The sequence below is a fragment of the Diprion similis genome, chromosome 8, assembly GCF_021155765.1.
Source record: "Diprion similis isolate iyDipSimi1 chromosome 8, iyDipSimi1.1, whole genome shotgun sequence".
NCBI classification, from domain to species: Eukaryota; Metazoa; Arthropoda; class Insecta; order Hymenoptera; family Diprionidae; genus Diprion; species Diprion similis.
In genome coordinates, this window is record NC_060112.1 from 24131579 (window position 1) to 24147444 (window position 15866).

The following is a 15866-nucleotide window of genomic DNA, read 5'->3' on the forward strand; positions in this document are numbered from 1 at the left end:
GGTGAAATCGAAAATAATCAAAACTTACTGTATTTATAAAATCTTCAATCTTCTTCAGTTTAACACCTCTAGGATTTTCATCGACGGTATTTTTTTCATTCATATCTTAATGAAAATATATTAGATATAATAAATATTGATTATTGAGAAAATGTTCTGGAACCCAAGAGTATACCATTCAAATTCTGCCCCCCCCCCCTCCGCCCCCAACATTTCACTCTGTTTTTCATTTTCAATCAGCGATAAGTAAATTATGTAGATTATATCGATATTTAGATCAGAGTCGTGTAGAGATTGGATATCCAAGGATTGAAAAATTTTATCTGCAAAATGGCATGGAGTTCTTTTTTTATTTTTTTTTCCTTTTTTTTCTTTATATAGATATGGTTTATTATATAAGTGTGTGTGTGTTGTGTTCTTAATTTTAATTTTATATATACATATGTTTATACATATACACATACACAAATACATGTATATACATATACGTACGTATAATATAGTATATACAATACATAATATAACCAGCAGAGGCAGAAACAGCGGCGTTGCTATTACATGCCCCCAGAAGCGAACGCCGGCTCTTCACAAGCCCTTTCTGTCATCCATTTTCCACTTACGTTACCTATTCTTTCATTATTTACAGCAATAATATTCTTTCTTATTACTCGTTTATCCACAACTTTTCAACAACGTGTTCTGTTTTTTTTTTTTTTTTTTTGCTACTTTTTTCATTTTTTTTTCTTTAAGTTTATCCATTATATAAATTAATTTATTCATTTAATTTACCTACTCTTTCGCGATTTTTATTTTATTCTTTATAGCATTACTTTTTTATCCATCATTTTTAGCTTCATCAATGCTGGGAATATTCTACCATCAGTAGAAAAAGTAGTTCACTGATATTTCGTTCTTTAATTGTGACGACAAATAACTGGTTGGTTTTTTTTGTTTCGGTTTTGTTTGGTTTACTTTTATTTTTGCAATCAAATGTCCGTCCCGTCGCATTGTGTGGAAACAATAAATAGTTTCCGGAGGTTGGTCCCCCTACATACAAAATAAATAAACACCAACAGAATAATTGTTGCATCACTCAATAGATTCGCTGCGCAGGTCCGTACAACAAATTATACCTAAGTATATTAAATCACTTATCATAACGATACTATTAATTCGCATGAAAACAAATCAATACAATACAAATCCAATCAACTTTTGTTTGGTTTGTCTGAAAGAAAATTGCTTTTGTCGCAATATCAACCTCAAGCTGGGTTCATAAAAACGCACTACTATACCTGTAGCATTTCTTGCAATCCATATCCGATGTATGTACCTATGCATGCATACAGTTGACGATAGCAACGTTACATGTGAAAATAAGTTGCGGAAAGTAAAATAAATTATCAATCAAAATAGTACAGCTGTACAAAGAATATAATATAATTACTTGTGATTAATGTATCGATCATAGTTTCAAGGCAAATGTATTCATTGCGAAAGCGGAAACACCGTTTGGTCAAAGACATACCGTGATTGTTATGATAACCAGTTATCTGCAGAATAGAGTTTAGTACAAGGCAACTTATTTACATGTTAACACGGTATCAACAAATCAGCCACAACAATCCATGTGCCGACAGGTAGCAATCCCATCCAATCGTATGGACAACGAAATCATCGTCATCGTTGTCATTATTCTGGCATAGAACGATCGGAAGAGCGAAATTAAAGTCAGTGAAATTTAGATGAGAAATATTTATGCGAAACGTATCAATTACGGAAGAAGAACAGCGGAGATCTGAGACATCGAACAATGCCTCTGTTTAACTCATTATTGAAGAAGTATCAGAGAATTTTTATTCATCTGATATTGAATGCTGATAATGTTTTCATCATGAAATAATATATTGTCATTAAAAGGTTAACATAAAAATACTAATACTTATACAGTATTCAGTAGAATTTTCAATCGAGAAAGAGGAAAGAAGAAAGGGAAAAAAAGAATGTTGGACTAACTCTTGCACAATTCAGCACAACATCCGTTCAATGTTTTCACACTTCTCATTTGAATTTCACGATAATAATGTGTGTAATAATATAGATATATATATATATATATATATATATATATATATATATATATATATATATATATATATATATATATATATATATGTACATATATACTCAATAGATATATATGTATACATATCTAGATTGAATATAATTTTTCAATACCGTAAATCGCACTATCAACTTGAATTTCACGCATTTTCCCTGACAGCAATGTGTCGCACCGACCCTTTACATCAGTATCACCCATTCATAATTGTTGTCATTCACTCGCTTTCTTTTCACTTCACTTTTGCTTCACTCACACCTTCAGTTCATCATGATTATAAATAACTAGTATTTTTTAAAAATAGTAGCGCCTTAGTATGCACACCATTAGAAATCTCCCCTTCCTAAAAATCAAGATCCTAAGTTACAAATCTTACGTTCGACTTCACATTGAAATTTATGAATGTCTTTCTTACAATTTACCATAATAGACCCTATGCGCAATTATAAATTATTAATTCTGTTATATTCATTACAATAATAGGAAGAACCATCGCTCGTCTCAGACTTCATTATGAAATTTTTTTCATATGCGATTTTTTATGCAAAGAAATAATTTTTTTTTTTTTTTAATTGAATTTCCACCCGAATTCTATATCTCGAGTTATTTGTTCATTTATTATACGCATTTGTAATTTGAATTTGTTACCTACATTACGTAGCAAGCATTCAAGTTGCTATTGTGGCGTTGCATAATTAGAAATAACTACATTTTTTTTCGCGTTCGCATTTCGAAGTATGATCATTTATCGTCGGCGACATATATTAATATTACATAGAAACACGACATCGTCTTCGCGCATTGTTGATATATATATATATATGTTTTTGTTTTTAATTTTTTTCATTTTTTTGTGATTTTTTTTTTTTTTTTACTTTATTTAAACTTTAAACCATTTCAATTAATTATATATAATAATTATCTTGCATTTACTCCTTCATCATAATTAATTATTAATCTTTCATCTTCGTTATGTATAGCGTATATCAAATACGACTTTCTTCTTTATTTTACCTTACTTCTGTTGTTCTAGAATATAATACATACACCTCGCGGCACAACCACCGTTTGATTGTTTATATCATGAATTTTTTTTGTCGCATCGTTCTGGATTTCAAAAAAACTGCAATTTTGCTTTTCACGTTCCGTCTTTACGAGCACATTTTTAGTCTCTTCACAATTTGTTTGAAGATCCATTTTACGTTCAAGCACAAAGTAGTAAACCGTGCGCACAAGGGTTTGAAAGCCCAAACGTAACGCGATGTTACGCTTGAGCGATGATAACTGAGACCGTCAACGTCGAACTTATCCTCACGCCTCGTCACCGCTGGATTCGTCGTCCGCCTCTTTCAAGGATGTAAAGAACGACGTTAAAGCCATTATGGCAACTGATTTTCCCGCTAGTGTCGTCGGGTCTTTGTTGCTCTCCCATGCAAGGAATGCATCGTACGAAATAATACTATCTTCCCACAGCTTTTCAATGATTTGCAAAAGTACACCTGTAATCATAACCGAAATTGTGATATTTATTTTGTTAAACTTAATTCATGTAATATTTAGGAAACTGACACAATTTTGAGTATTGAAATTATTGAAAGGAGAACTCAAAGTGCAAAGTTACGAATTTGCATTATCTGGATCAAGAAATAAAAAATTTTGTGACACTACTCGCGAAAATGAGATAGAAGTAGCGTGAAGAACGCTAATATATTGCTGCTTGTGCTTGATAAAAATTTTAAAGTCTTACCTGACGGGTGTTCCAATTTGTTTATATATTCTTGAATCGCAATGAGGCACTGTAACTCCAAGACCGCGACGTTGACATCGATATATCGAGGAATTAGATTTTGTAGGTTTTGAAACTTATCTGGTCTAAATTTCCACGTAGTATTATACGGTTCTGTAAAAGAAATAAAAATATGATGTCACAAGTGAAGCATTACGAAAAGGAAAATATTATACGCTATTACGTTGCATTGGAACCAAATCAAAGATTTTGTCATATAAACTGTTTCATGACAGAAACATTACAGCATTTTTGCTTACCGATAGATACTTCCAAAATTGACGTCATCAATATCTTGATAAATTGAGGTTCACTTGCTCTCTCTCCTACATTTGCCTATAAGGAAAAAGAAAATTAATCAAACGTGTTTCGAGGAAACTAAGGAGACTTAATTAAAATTAAAGAATGAAATTATTTGTGTCGAGAGGTAACATATTGAAACGTAATATCGAATTGGGAGCTATTAAATATCTTAATTAAGGAAGTTGAAATGTATTATACATGTAAACCTTATGAAATGAACGAAAACAATAAAATCGAATTGAATCGACTTACAGAAATCCAACTGCAGATATTGTCAAACAAATTCTCCTTTTCATTCGCCATGAGGGCACGAAGTCGTTCATGTATTTGCTCCATACTTAGCTGCCCACTCAAGCTGCCAAAACTACTAATGCTATCTCCCAACATGAACTCCAATTTCTAAACGAAGAAGAAAAAAAAGGATCATTTCAGTAATAAACATTTATCATAACAACAACTGCAATCCATGATAGTGGTTAAAAACTTGAAATTTAACCTCTAGAGGACAGAAAAACCATTATATCGGCTCGCACTGTGATCTGAACTTTATATATAGTTGATCCATGATACCAGACACGAATTTGGGCACTTTTCAAGGACGATTTTAACTCTCAAATCTCGGTCCTCTAGAGGTTAATTTTTAACTTGTGCATTTAGTTTAGATCAAATGACCCTCTATGTAAGATTAATTTGCAGAATCAGTTGCAGTAAAAAAAAAAAAAAAAGTTTGACAAAATTGAATAAAATCTCTAGTGTAATGTGAACGCACGAAAAAGATCGTAAAATAGTAATTTTTTATAGGTTGATGTTCATTGATAAATTATCTTACGTATTTCTTGACGAAATCATTTACAGATTCACTTTCTTGCAAAAAGTCGCTCCATTCTAGACCCGATTGATCCCACTTATCCTTGATCCATTTTGGGCTCTTTTCTTGGACTAACGTGATCATGAGTTCCCCCATCAACTTTCCGGCTAAGCCTTTACTTTTCAGAGGGGCCATCGTGTTCTTGAGTTCCGAGAACGGAAGAACACCTTCCGCTAGTGGATACCCTACAGAAGATCAAATAATGCAATTGAAAAACAAGTGAAAGATGATGTTAAATTTTGTGAGGAATTCTTTTTTTGTTAAACGTATTTCATCAGGCCTGTTGAGCTTTACATCCAGCACGGTGTAGCGCTATGGTGTAAGAAGTTGTCATCATAAAACGTTGGAGAATAACAATAGTTTTTGCATTACATAGCTAATGTTTACTTGTGGAAAAAATATCACTTATGAAAAATTTCGCCAAACAGTTCATTCGATCAAACTCACATATTAATTCTGCCAAGTAAATCCAAATTTTGGGGATATCAATTACTAGATCCTCGGCCGTGTCCAAGACTTCTCCAAGACTGAAATGATAAAATGTCAAGATGAGAAAACCTGTCAATGGAAATATTGAACCTGACGTAATTTCTTTTTTTATATTCAGCATCCTTTTGGCTAAACAACACTAAAACACTCCAAGTGCCTTTTCTTTAGTCGAAAAATTATCATCACTTAATGACTTTTCAGGACTCTGCAAGTCCCAGGACGGAAAAACTGAGAAAATTCAGCTGATTTAAATCATTTTATAATTTCATCACTTACCCAGCGATATAGAGAGACAACGGCAAAATATTTTTAGAGATGAGATGTGTCATGAGCTGGCTGACTTGTTTTCTGGCAGTTGCTGATTTTTCAACAACTCCATTCAGCACCTCTCGTACAAAGTTGGCAAAAGTAGAATTGTCAAATGTTTCTTTAACTTCTATTGCTGCATTCTGCAATACGGAACAAGTATATTGTAAAAAAAAATGAATTACAATTAAACGATAAAGAGTAATTTCTTTCAAAGAGAAATTCTGTAAACGATATTATAAGATATATGTTACATTTAAGTATTGTCCCCATGTCAGTCTGCTCAATGCCAAGAAAATTCGTGTCATTCGAAAATTTGAATTTGTGCTACTGAGACAAAAGACTAACAGGGAGATATTGCATATTCTAGCACGCCAATGACTCAAGCACCACTTAGGGTAGATCAGAGGTGGATCTAAGGAGCGTGCAATTTTTCTTAGGACATGTGTAAATATCCAAATTTAAATCACTCACGTTAATGTTAGTATCGGAGAGATATTCTTCTAAAATATTCGCCGATTTCTTGACCAGTTGTTCCTCAGACATCGACGGCACTGGCTTACTAGGGGTAGACGTAGGTGCTTGCGGGGGAATCGATTTAATAGGTTGAGGTGGAGCCATGGACATACTTTGACTTCGTGAACCGTCATGAAGTGAACTATCCCGACTCGAAGATCTGCTACTCAATTGTTGGCTACCATTTCGAGAATTCCTACCATCTGCTTACGGAAATATGAAAAAATCTGTTAACTTGAAATTATGAGTAATATTAACTGTTAGGTAAAGTGGATATTGTCAGAATCCTTTTGGCTAAACAACACCAAGTTTCTTAAAACTTTTCAAATAGAATTTTTATCATCATTGAATGGTTTAAATTTCTATAAACGAAGAGAAATAAGCTATTAATTCATGAGAATAATAAGTATATGCTGTCTTAAAACTGCAAAGACGATATAGTACACTCAAATAAAACTCACCATACGATTTGTAATCCGGACGGCCATAATCTCTGGGACCAGTGGACCTTGATCTTGAAAATAAAAAACACTTTGATTAGAAGATTATCAAGACAATGCGATAATTTTTCTTTTAATGTCGTCGCATTATGACTTCAGTATGCTGTTTAATATCATGGGAATGTTAGAAGATTCAAAAACTCCAGTCTGGCAAGACATGCATGTATCATCATTTCATTTAATGGCACGAAACTGAATAGATGTGCGATATTTTTTGAAAAAATTTGTACAAAATAATCTATTCATCGATACAGTAAATATATGGCGAGGTATAGCGGAATACATCTATTAAGCAAAATTGAAGAAATTTTGCACATTTAAAATCTATGATATAACTTACCCAGATAGTGGAATTCCAGAACGTTTGTCTTGTTCGCTAGGCATATTTTCTAACATTGCAAATTTATTCGGAGTAACAGTCTTAGGAGCACCCGCGGAAACGTTTCTGGACCATTGGAACATATTTTTGTTGCCTAATTGGAGATCGTCCATCGGAGGCTAAGGTAAACAAACGTGAAATGACGTTTCAGATTACATATTATAATATTCTTAATTAGATTTCAGGGTAGATTTGGAGGATAATTGGTTTCATTCTAATTAATGTGGTTCATTTCTCATGATTATTTCAGAATCCTTTTGGCTAAAAACATTCAAGTTCCACGAACTCGTTCTCCACAACTATAGATTATCATCATATAATCAAGTACCACATGTTTCCTGATGTAATTTTATTTTGGTGAGCTCGAACAGTTGTTCAAGCACACATTTGTAAATATTCAGCTGTATTCCAATATTTAGGAACGTGTTGGATTACGGAAAATCAAAACGATCAACTCAATGTTTCAACAAATATTTTGCGAATGATACTTACAGGTTTGTTTTTGAGCTTAGCTGATTCAACGGAATACTGTTGACGGCTTCTGACCGGTTGGCTCCAGCCACCTTCCTCTGCTGGCCCACTGCCACCTGAGAAATAAAATGAGCAACCGCAATTGTTATAGGGATTCTTAAGAAGACAATACAAAGAAATTTTATAAAACTCTCTTCAGTAGATTTTATACGATCACAAAATTGTTTAATAACTCAGAAACTCAAGTCTGGCATGACGTAAATCATCTCATCATGAAAAATTCCAACACTTCGGTTAATTGCAAATTCAAAGTTTGTTTGTCTGTAGATTTATTACTGTTTTATTTTGTTCTGTTGTTAGATGATTATTTACATCCTTGATAATCAAACAAATGTGACAAAAATTCTCGTTTGTCACAAGAATGCATGATTTAGAATTGCTAGGACCTCAGAACACAGAACTGTGCTGACTCAAAGTACTGGTCATTGGTTACTATATCAATTCGAAAATAGGTATTTAATAACTACAAATGTAGCAAACATCTTGTTTAATCAATAACGATATAGTTCTGAATAAAGGCTTCGTTGCAAAAAAAACGTGGAAAACCAGAATCATGTGATCTACAAGAAGTAAGAGACTTACGAATCCGTTTCCTGTCGTTGCTTCGGTCGTCTTTTCTTGGGGTATTCATTGGAGTGTTGTTCATATGCGTATCTAGACGTTCAGTTTCAGCTTCTTTCTGAATTTCGGCCATCGTCTTGGGATTGCTGTCGTCTCTTCTTGGTACCCATTTGTTCAACCTCAACTCAATTACGTCTTGCAACATAAAACGAACCCTCGAACTGACTTTACCTGCTGATTTGCGATTAACAATGTCCAGCATTTGTTTGAAATAGTCGCTCAGATTCTGAAATATGAGATATGTATATTTCAGTAATTCGCTTTATAAGATAAACACAGTGTGCACAATTTTATAGTCATATTATGTTTATACAATGAAACTTTACCTGACTCTTAGATTCTAAGTCTTTTCCAATTGTACTAAGGAGCTTGCATAAGCATTCTAAATTTTCTTCGTCGATCTGAGAGAGCAAATGACGTATACATCTGTGCATAATATTGGTCGTTAACATTCCTTGTTTGAAAAGTTCCCCTATAAACCTGTAAAATAAATTTGAAAGAGAAACGTTATAAAATAACGATCGAAAACTCCATTGTGTGATAATGTTGATATTCTAGATATGCGTCAGGCCTGTTGAGCTTTACAACCATCACAGTCAATTTGGTGTAAAAATTGTCATCATTCCAAAATAAGTATCGAAAAATTTCTCTCAATTATTATTCCATTTAATTTCAAGAATGGTCTGAAGATTGATCATTATGAATTAGCTTTACCAGACGAGCGTATAATTAGACACAAAGGTAATTAAATAGCATGTTACGAAAGTTCGAAAACTATTATAATAGTGTAAGGAAATGCAGCAGTTTTTTCACCTGATGTTACCAACGGATTTGACACGAATTCTCCTCTCCTCTTCGTCCAATGCCGCCTGTAACTCTTTCTTCTTTTCCTAAAAATAGAAAACGACAAAAATTTACACATGCATACATTTTGCATTCGTACAACCAAGCAGATATAGAATCAATCTCAGAATCCTTTTGACAATAAAAAAACATTGAAACACTTCGTCGTGCCTCTTCTCTCAATAAATGTTCATCATGAAATAAATGAGGGGAAAAAATAATTTCTTTTTTATGTTCTGAAAGAGCTACTTAAGAAGTGCGCTAACATTATAAACAGCTAAAAAACTTACTGGATCTGTACACTCTTCGATCTCTTTCAGTTTCACAGCTTTGACAGTTTCATCAACGGTATTCTTTTCAAATTCCATTTGACAACGGGTTATAATGAGTTTCCTAAAGTTGACATTGCTTTCTTCTTTGCCTGCTTTACTGTCCGAACTGCTGACGTGCATCATTGCAAGTTCCTTACACATGAGAGCATATGCTACAGAAAAGCTAGGTTCGTCGACTGCCTGTTAAAATCAGAAACACAAATTTCATGTCAGTAAAAATTTACAGCGTAAGCCAAGATTGAAGATTTATATACTATTATCTAGCTAATGTAAGTTATCCACACTGTGTAGTAATACAAGTTATTCCGCATCAAAAGGTAACGAACGAATAGTTAACAATAAAGTCTAATTTCATTATAAGTTACAAGTTAATTACACAACGTTTCCCGTTGTTTGATATTTTTATAAAATAAACGGTGTAGTAAAACCACAAGCTGCGGTCTGCGTGCAACCACATTATTGTACTTATGTTCATTTAATTATACAGTTTCAGGAAATAAGTATCAGCATTTGTGGTTAGAATAGATACACAATAGCTGTAAACTTTTGTTTCGATCCTTTTCTCTCAAACGTATCAGCATAAGTGTCAAGACATATAAATATTTTCGATTCTATGTTATTATCGTGGTATATCAGAATATGTTTGGCAATCATGTACAATTCAGAAACTCTAGTCTGGCAGACACACATATATCATCACTAGAACCACGATTTCATTGCTTGTAAAATTTTGATAGTTCAATTGTCCAGAATTAAGTACATAAGTAATTGCCTGTTTCCTTTCATCATACAAATAACGAACTGTACTTGCCTTTTCAAAAACCAGATCAATGACACCTTGCAATTTCTCTTGCGAATCAATTTGCAACGCTCGGACTTGGTTGACTAATGTATTGAATTTCTGTGGTGTCAATTTGTTCAAAACTCCTCGCACTCTCTTGTACAGTGCTTCTGTTTTGGCATCTTCTTCCACATTATCAGTAGCACCGCTACCTTTCATTCGACCCGGTTTCCATGCATTTTCTGTTTCTCTTAACTTAACGTCTTCTCTCAGAGATAAAGACAAGTGGATAACTGGTTTGGCATTTTTTGGTTTACCTTGTTGACTACCTCGTTTTGGAGGAACTGACTGTAATAAGAATAAGAACAAAATTAATTATTAAAATATTCTATTCGTTCATTAAACAGCTTTTACAATATACGAATTTAATAAATATCCACACACATGAACCTTGCATAATTAATGGATCTAGTACTACGTTGAAATGCAATTCCAGAAAGAGTTGCAACGTAGATTTTGAAGAAAAATTTTCAATAGATCTACTTACACTTCGCATACTTTGTGACTGTTTCCCAAAAGGGGCGAATGGGAAATCGTATTTGCCTCCAAGACTTACATCTTTCAATTGCCGTAGATCCATTGCACCACGATTCTGTAAGAATGATAATGATATACATAATTTATATACTAAAATACTCATTTGTACAAGAAAATTAACTTGAATTTACGAATTCTTGATAACTAAACTAAAAATTGAATTTCATCTGAACAAAGTTCTAAGTCACGCTATAATAACATTGAGACGATACGAATGTTCGCTCGTGTAGTACTTCTGGTTACTATTAACATTTACTCACTCTAGAGTTCTCTTTCAAAACAACTTCTAAATCCGGTAGATTCAGTGGCTTTATTTTACTATTCGGGTCATTCTGAAGCTTGATCAAAAAGTCCCGATCGTAAACTTTCTTCCCACTCTTGTTCAGCGGGCTCCATTGGTCGTCTTTGTAAATGTATTTTAGAGGAGCAGGTCCTTTCGGCGTGGCTTTATTTGGATCCGTTTCTTCATTATTATCGTCTTCTTTCTCTATAATGGGAATGCTATCTTGCTGTTCGTCACTGGGCGCACGGAGAGCAGAAACTTTAGCATTTTCCTCATTTTTCTGCGCCACTATAGCCGATTCTATTTCAGCATCATCGGCGATAGCAGCATGATCTACAACATCATTGGCAGTGATTTTCACAGGCATTTTGCAGACTTCTTCAATTCTGCCTGTATCCTCGATTGTCGGGGTAGTTTCCTTTGAAGATTCTTTGTTATTTTGAACAATTGACGGCAGTTTTTCCGTCGTTGGTGTTTGAACTGGAGTATTCTCTTTAGAAGCTTCCGGCGCAGCCTGTTCAATCTTCAGAGCAAGCTTGGACTCGGCTCCCTTTTTAGATTCGATATTCTCTTCGTCTTTAATATCCTTAGCGGATTCTTTTCCAGAGTCATTGGGAAGCAGTGATTCCTGAGTCTCTTGCTTAGCTACCTCTGATTGTTTAGCTTCAGGTTTTGCAGATGGTGCGGTAGTCATAAATGCATCCATCTCGGTGCCCTCTTTTTCGGCACCTTTGCGGTTGATAAGGTCCCTATTCTTAAGATGACTTCGCTTATTTTTTTGCTTCTGTGTGGCTTTACCTATCGGATAGAAACAGAGAAAGAAAACAATCCAGTTAAAATTACCGCAGCATAGAAACACAGCGTGAAAATCATTATGGCATATAATTTTCAGATTATCAAATATCTGTCATAGACTTTTCAGTCCACTACTTTCATTTCTTTTATTTTAATCATCATAGAAATTCATCAAACGGTTTTTAAACCAAACTAAATAATGTGCGAGTCATTAAAAATAGCAGTCAAATCATAATATAGTATTGCGATATCAATTAAGCCAGGTCTGAGGTGGAAAAGTAAAACGAGTAATACCGAATAGCAGCCAAAGATACCTAATAATACATGTTACCATACCCTTTTGATTTTCGAAAAATACAGATTTGATGCATTTAAAAAATCGGAATGTATCGAGCCTTCAACTATCAAAATGAAACGCAGTCAAAATCAGAGCAGTTTTTGCAACTTGGATGGTTAATTGTTTATGAAAATGTTTTGAAATCAAGTTAAAACCTTCCAAATTATTGAACCGAGATAAGTTGTTCATAATTTGACTGATTCTTGTTTAGGGGTACGATGTCTAATTGTTTTTTATTTCTAGTCTTCGTAAGTCTAAAAAACAAATTGGTAAATAGTTGTAAAAATCATTAATCTTGATCTATTTCAACGTTCTTTGATTTTGTCAAGTACTCTCGCGATTCGTCCAGGTTTGAACAATAAAACTAAGATAGTATACCATGATCTCTGGACCCCCGTCTGTTGCGACTTCTGGATCTTGAACTACTGCAGGCTCGGCCAGCGGTGTTAGTTCTTCGATCACTCATGTTGTATTATTTTTTATATTCTAACAATTTCTAATACGATATTTCTTCAACATATTTAATACTTCGAAAACGAACGTTAGATTGAATGAATCACAGCGAAGAGAGAAAAAAAAGGAATAATAAAATATTAAATAAATAGAATTAAAATTTCTTTAAATGAAAAATAATAATAATAACAACAACAATAATTGCTGCAGGGCGTTAGCAGCAGCAGGTGAAAAAAGAAATCATTTACAGCTCGAATTTCACTGGTCGAAATCGGCACTGAGTCAGTGTTTTATTTATAAAACTACCGAGAGATCGTTGCCAGCGGTAATGATATATAGGAATGTTAAGATTCCATGTACAAACAACAATATGCAATATATTAAAATGTGAGAAAAAAAGAGTAAATCGCGTAATTAAACTTCATTGGAAAACGCGTCAAAATTCAAGTTTGCCTGGGATTATCTAATATATTTTCGCTCTGCGTTCGCAATAATTCGAGGATTTAGCTGTCTGACGATTTACGTTTAACTATCATTCAACACTTCATATATAAATAGTATATTTATGATATATAAGTTTCGAAGTATATTATTATTATTTGATATTATGTCGAACCACAAATCGCGACGTTGTTTCGATTAGCATGTTATCCGGGAAAAAGAAAACTTCGAGTTTCTCATCAGTTTTTCCTGAAAATATTATAAACCTTCTGTGTGTGTGTGTATGTTTTTTTTTTTTTTTTTTTAAATCGTCCTCTTGTTCTCTTATTAGTATTTAAAGAAAGCAAAATTGTTTCTCTTCCTTTGATCGTTTGATATTAAAACATGTCCAATAAATACGTAACGTGATGTTGAAAAGCTTTTAAAGCGCCAGCAACGAGAAATGTCCACACGAAGCTTTCTCGCGTCTATTTTAACACCGAACTGGCGCAAAGCGAGACGTAGGACGGTTAAATTTCTTAAATTAGTTCACTCGAAAAGGAGGAGGAGCAGGCGCATTGCGTCTAACCTCTAAACTTCTCGCCAATCGGTTCAGTTGTAGTAGATGGGAAACCGTTTCGGTTTAAATACGTGCGACTAAATGTATATCATTTTTGTTTCTCATTTAATATCTTTCGAACGACTGATTAATTTCAAAGACGCGTTATCGTTAACGACAGTTCGCGATTTATTATTACACTTCCGTTAGAAAATAAACGAGTTTTAATTTTTCTCTTCCTTCTTTCCTTCGTTCCTTGCCTTCTTTCTTTCTTACTTCCTTTATTTTATGGTACATACATATTTCACGGAGAGATAGATTGTCAAAAAACTTTCAATTTTCGCTCTAAACTTATCAGTTGTATTTGTGTGTATGTTCGCAATTCGCATACAATTAACAAATTTTCAACGCTTTGGGAGAATGAGGTAGAAAGATGCAAAAAAAAAGAGAGAGAGAAAAACAGCGAGATACAGAAACGTTTACATATCAAATAATTAGAGTTCAATCCGTGGGTTCAACCTAGAATCTAGATCGAAAGATAGATGCTCGTGAGATCATTTTATTGGACCTCAACACGGCACCTGTTGGCGAAAAGGGTGAACTAAGATTATATCGGGTGATCATCAAATAAGGTAGCTAGCTAGCGATCTAGCTGCTAGCCTCACCAACAATGAAATTTCAAGATGAATCACCGCAATGAAAATGTCGAGCATGGATTAGGCGTGTATATGTAGAAACTACGACACGACGTCGACGACGACTTTGATTGCGTAACCCGAGGTTTCAATTCTTCCCGAGGTCATCCTCCTCCGCGCGTTCGACATACGATGTGCATTTGTTTCAAATTTCAACGGTTTTAAATTATTATTGATTGCATAACTGAATTCCTCAATCGGTACATACGCGTATCATGAATTTACCCCTGCATACATTGATGTGTGAATTAGATGTGATAAGAGATGTGAAATTAATTGAAATCAGAATTACCATCTTACAATTAGGTACGCCTCTTTATATATATCAAGGAATTTACTGCATGGCGGTAGTCTCGATATGAGCTGATAGAGATCAAAATTTTCAGCTTCGTCGGAATGACTTATCGATGGATCAATGCTACGATTATGTATAATCGAGTCTTGGAATTGTCGAGAGAAGAAAACAAAAGAAAAAAGAAAAAAAAAAGTGTACACAGGAAAGAAAATAAAAATGACGCCATGACTACGCACCAGTGAACGATGTGTCGTTAATATTCATAGAAGCAGGTAAACTGCATATAAGCAGACTGTTCAAACACAACTGAGAAAGACTCGCTTATGTCATTTTCTTGGATACCGTTTACTACGTACTGTATGAGAAAAAATCACGAGTATAAATCTTTTTTTCTTCCATTTGATTATTTTTTTGGGTCTTTCTTTTTTGTTATAGTATGTATATTGCCTACGTAATCGTTTTAACACGAAATACTGCGAGGCACAGAAATAATGACGACAGTAGCAGCGATATGCGCGTATGTATATGTATAAGTACGTATAATATACGGTCAAATAAGTACGCGATAAACGTTGACGCGTCTTTTATTGTATTTCATACAATTTCAACATCTTATCAATGACAAATTCCGTGGGTCACGTTGTGTTATCATTTTGATATCCACTCTTGACTACATATTGTCGCGAAAATATCACGCTAACGTGTAAATTCATTAGCATATTGCTCGGTCAATCGTCAAATTTAAATAATACCTAGCGATTTTACTTCCATTGGATACATGCATTTTACGAATTATATAGTTCTGATTATATACAATATGTTAAAGACACCGTGAACAATGCGAGAATTAAATTTGAAAAGAAAGAAAAAGAGGGAAAAGTAAGTAGCCTGTTATAAAAATTTCATGGCTTTACTTCAAACGTCAGGAAAAATTATTCAAGGTAATATAAAGCTGCAAGTATCTAAAATTGAAGATCACACAGGATATGGAATAGAATAATTTTTTCACCCAGTTCTTTCCCGGAACGAATATTTCTTAAAGCACTCGACATCGA

General features: G+C 33.9%; 1 protein-coding gene and 1 non-coding gene across 10 annotated transcripts in view; both read right to left on the reverse strand.

Annotated features, from left to right (window-relative positions):
• Positions 1 to 2426: 2426 nt before the first annotated feature.
• The window catches only part of LOC124409175 (eukaryotic translation initiation factor 4 gamma 3-like), a 60875-nt gene continuing 47435 nt past the window's right edge, over positions 2427 to 15866 (reverse strand). For 8 of the 9 annotated variants that reach the window (XM_046886604.1, XM_046886603.1, XM_046886602.1 and 5 more), the window contains 18 exons: positions 11235 to 12055; positions 10925 to 11029; positions 10408 to 10725; positions 9555 to 9776; positions 9235 to 9311; positions 8748 to 8901; positions 8383 to 8647; positions 7762 to 7856; positions 7231 to 7388; positions 6852 to 6904; positions 6349 to 6593; positions 5845 to 6017; positions 5527 to 5606; positions 5041 to 5264; positions 4464 to 4610; positions 4169 to 4244; positions 3870 to 4022; positions 2427 to 3621 (listed from right to left, as the gene is read on the reverse strand). In XM_046886604.1, coding sequence (XP_046742560.1) covers positions 3434 to 3621; positions 3870 to 4022; positions 4169 to 4244; positions 4464 to 4610; positions 5041 to 5264; positions 5527 to 5606; positions 5845 to 6017; positions 6349 to 6593; positions 6852 to 6904; positions 7231 to 7388; positions 7762 to 7856; positions 8383 to 8647; positions 8748 to 8901; positions 9235 to 9311; positions 9555 to 9776; positions 10408 to 10725; positions 10925 to 11029; positions 11235 to 12055 — 3554 coding nt within the window. In that variant the 3' untranslated portion in view covers positions 2427 to 3433. Of the gene's footprint in view, positions 3622 to 3869; positions 4023 to 4168; positions 4245 to 4463; positions 4611 to 5040; positions 5265 to 5526; positions 5607 to 5844; positions 6018 to 6348; positions 6594 to 6851; positions 6905 to 7230; positions 7389 to 7761; positions 7857 to 8382; positions 8648 to 8747; positions 8902 to 9234; positions 9312 to 9554; positions 9777 to 10407; positions 10726 to 10924; positions 11030 to 11234; positions 12056 to 15866 lie in introns of those variants that run through there. The other variant, XM_046886609.1, reaches the window with a different exon arrangement.
• LOC124410114 lies at positions 6137 to 6303 on the reverse strand. Its single transcript, XR_006929573.1, has one exon. It is a non-coding gene; the product is annotated as a small nucleolar RNA SNORA53 (small nucleolar RNA).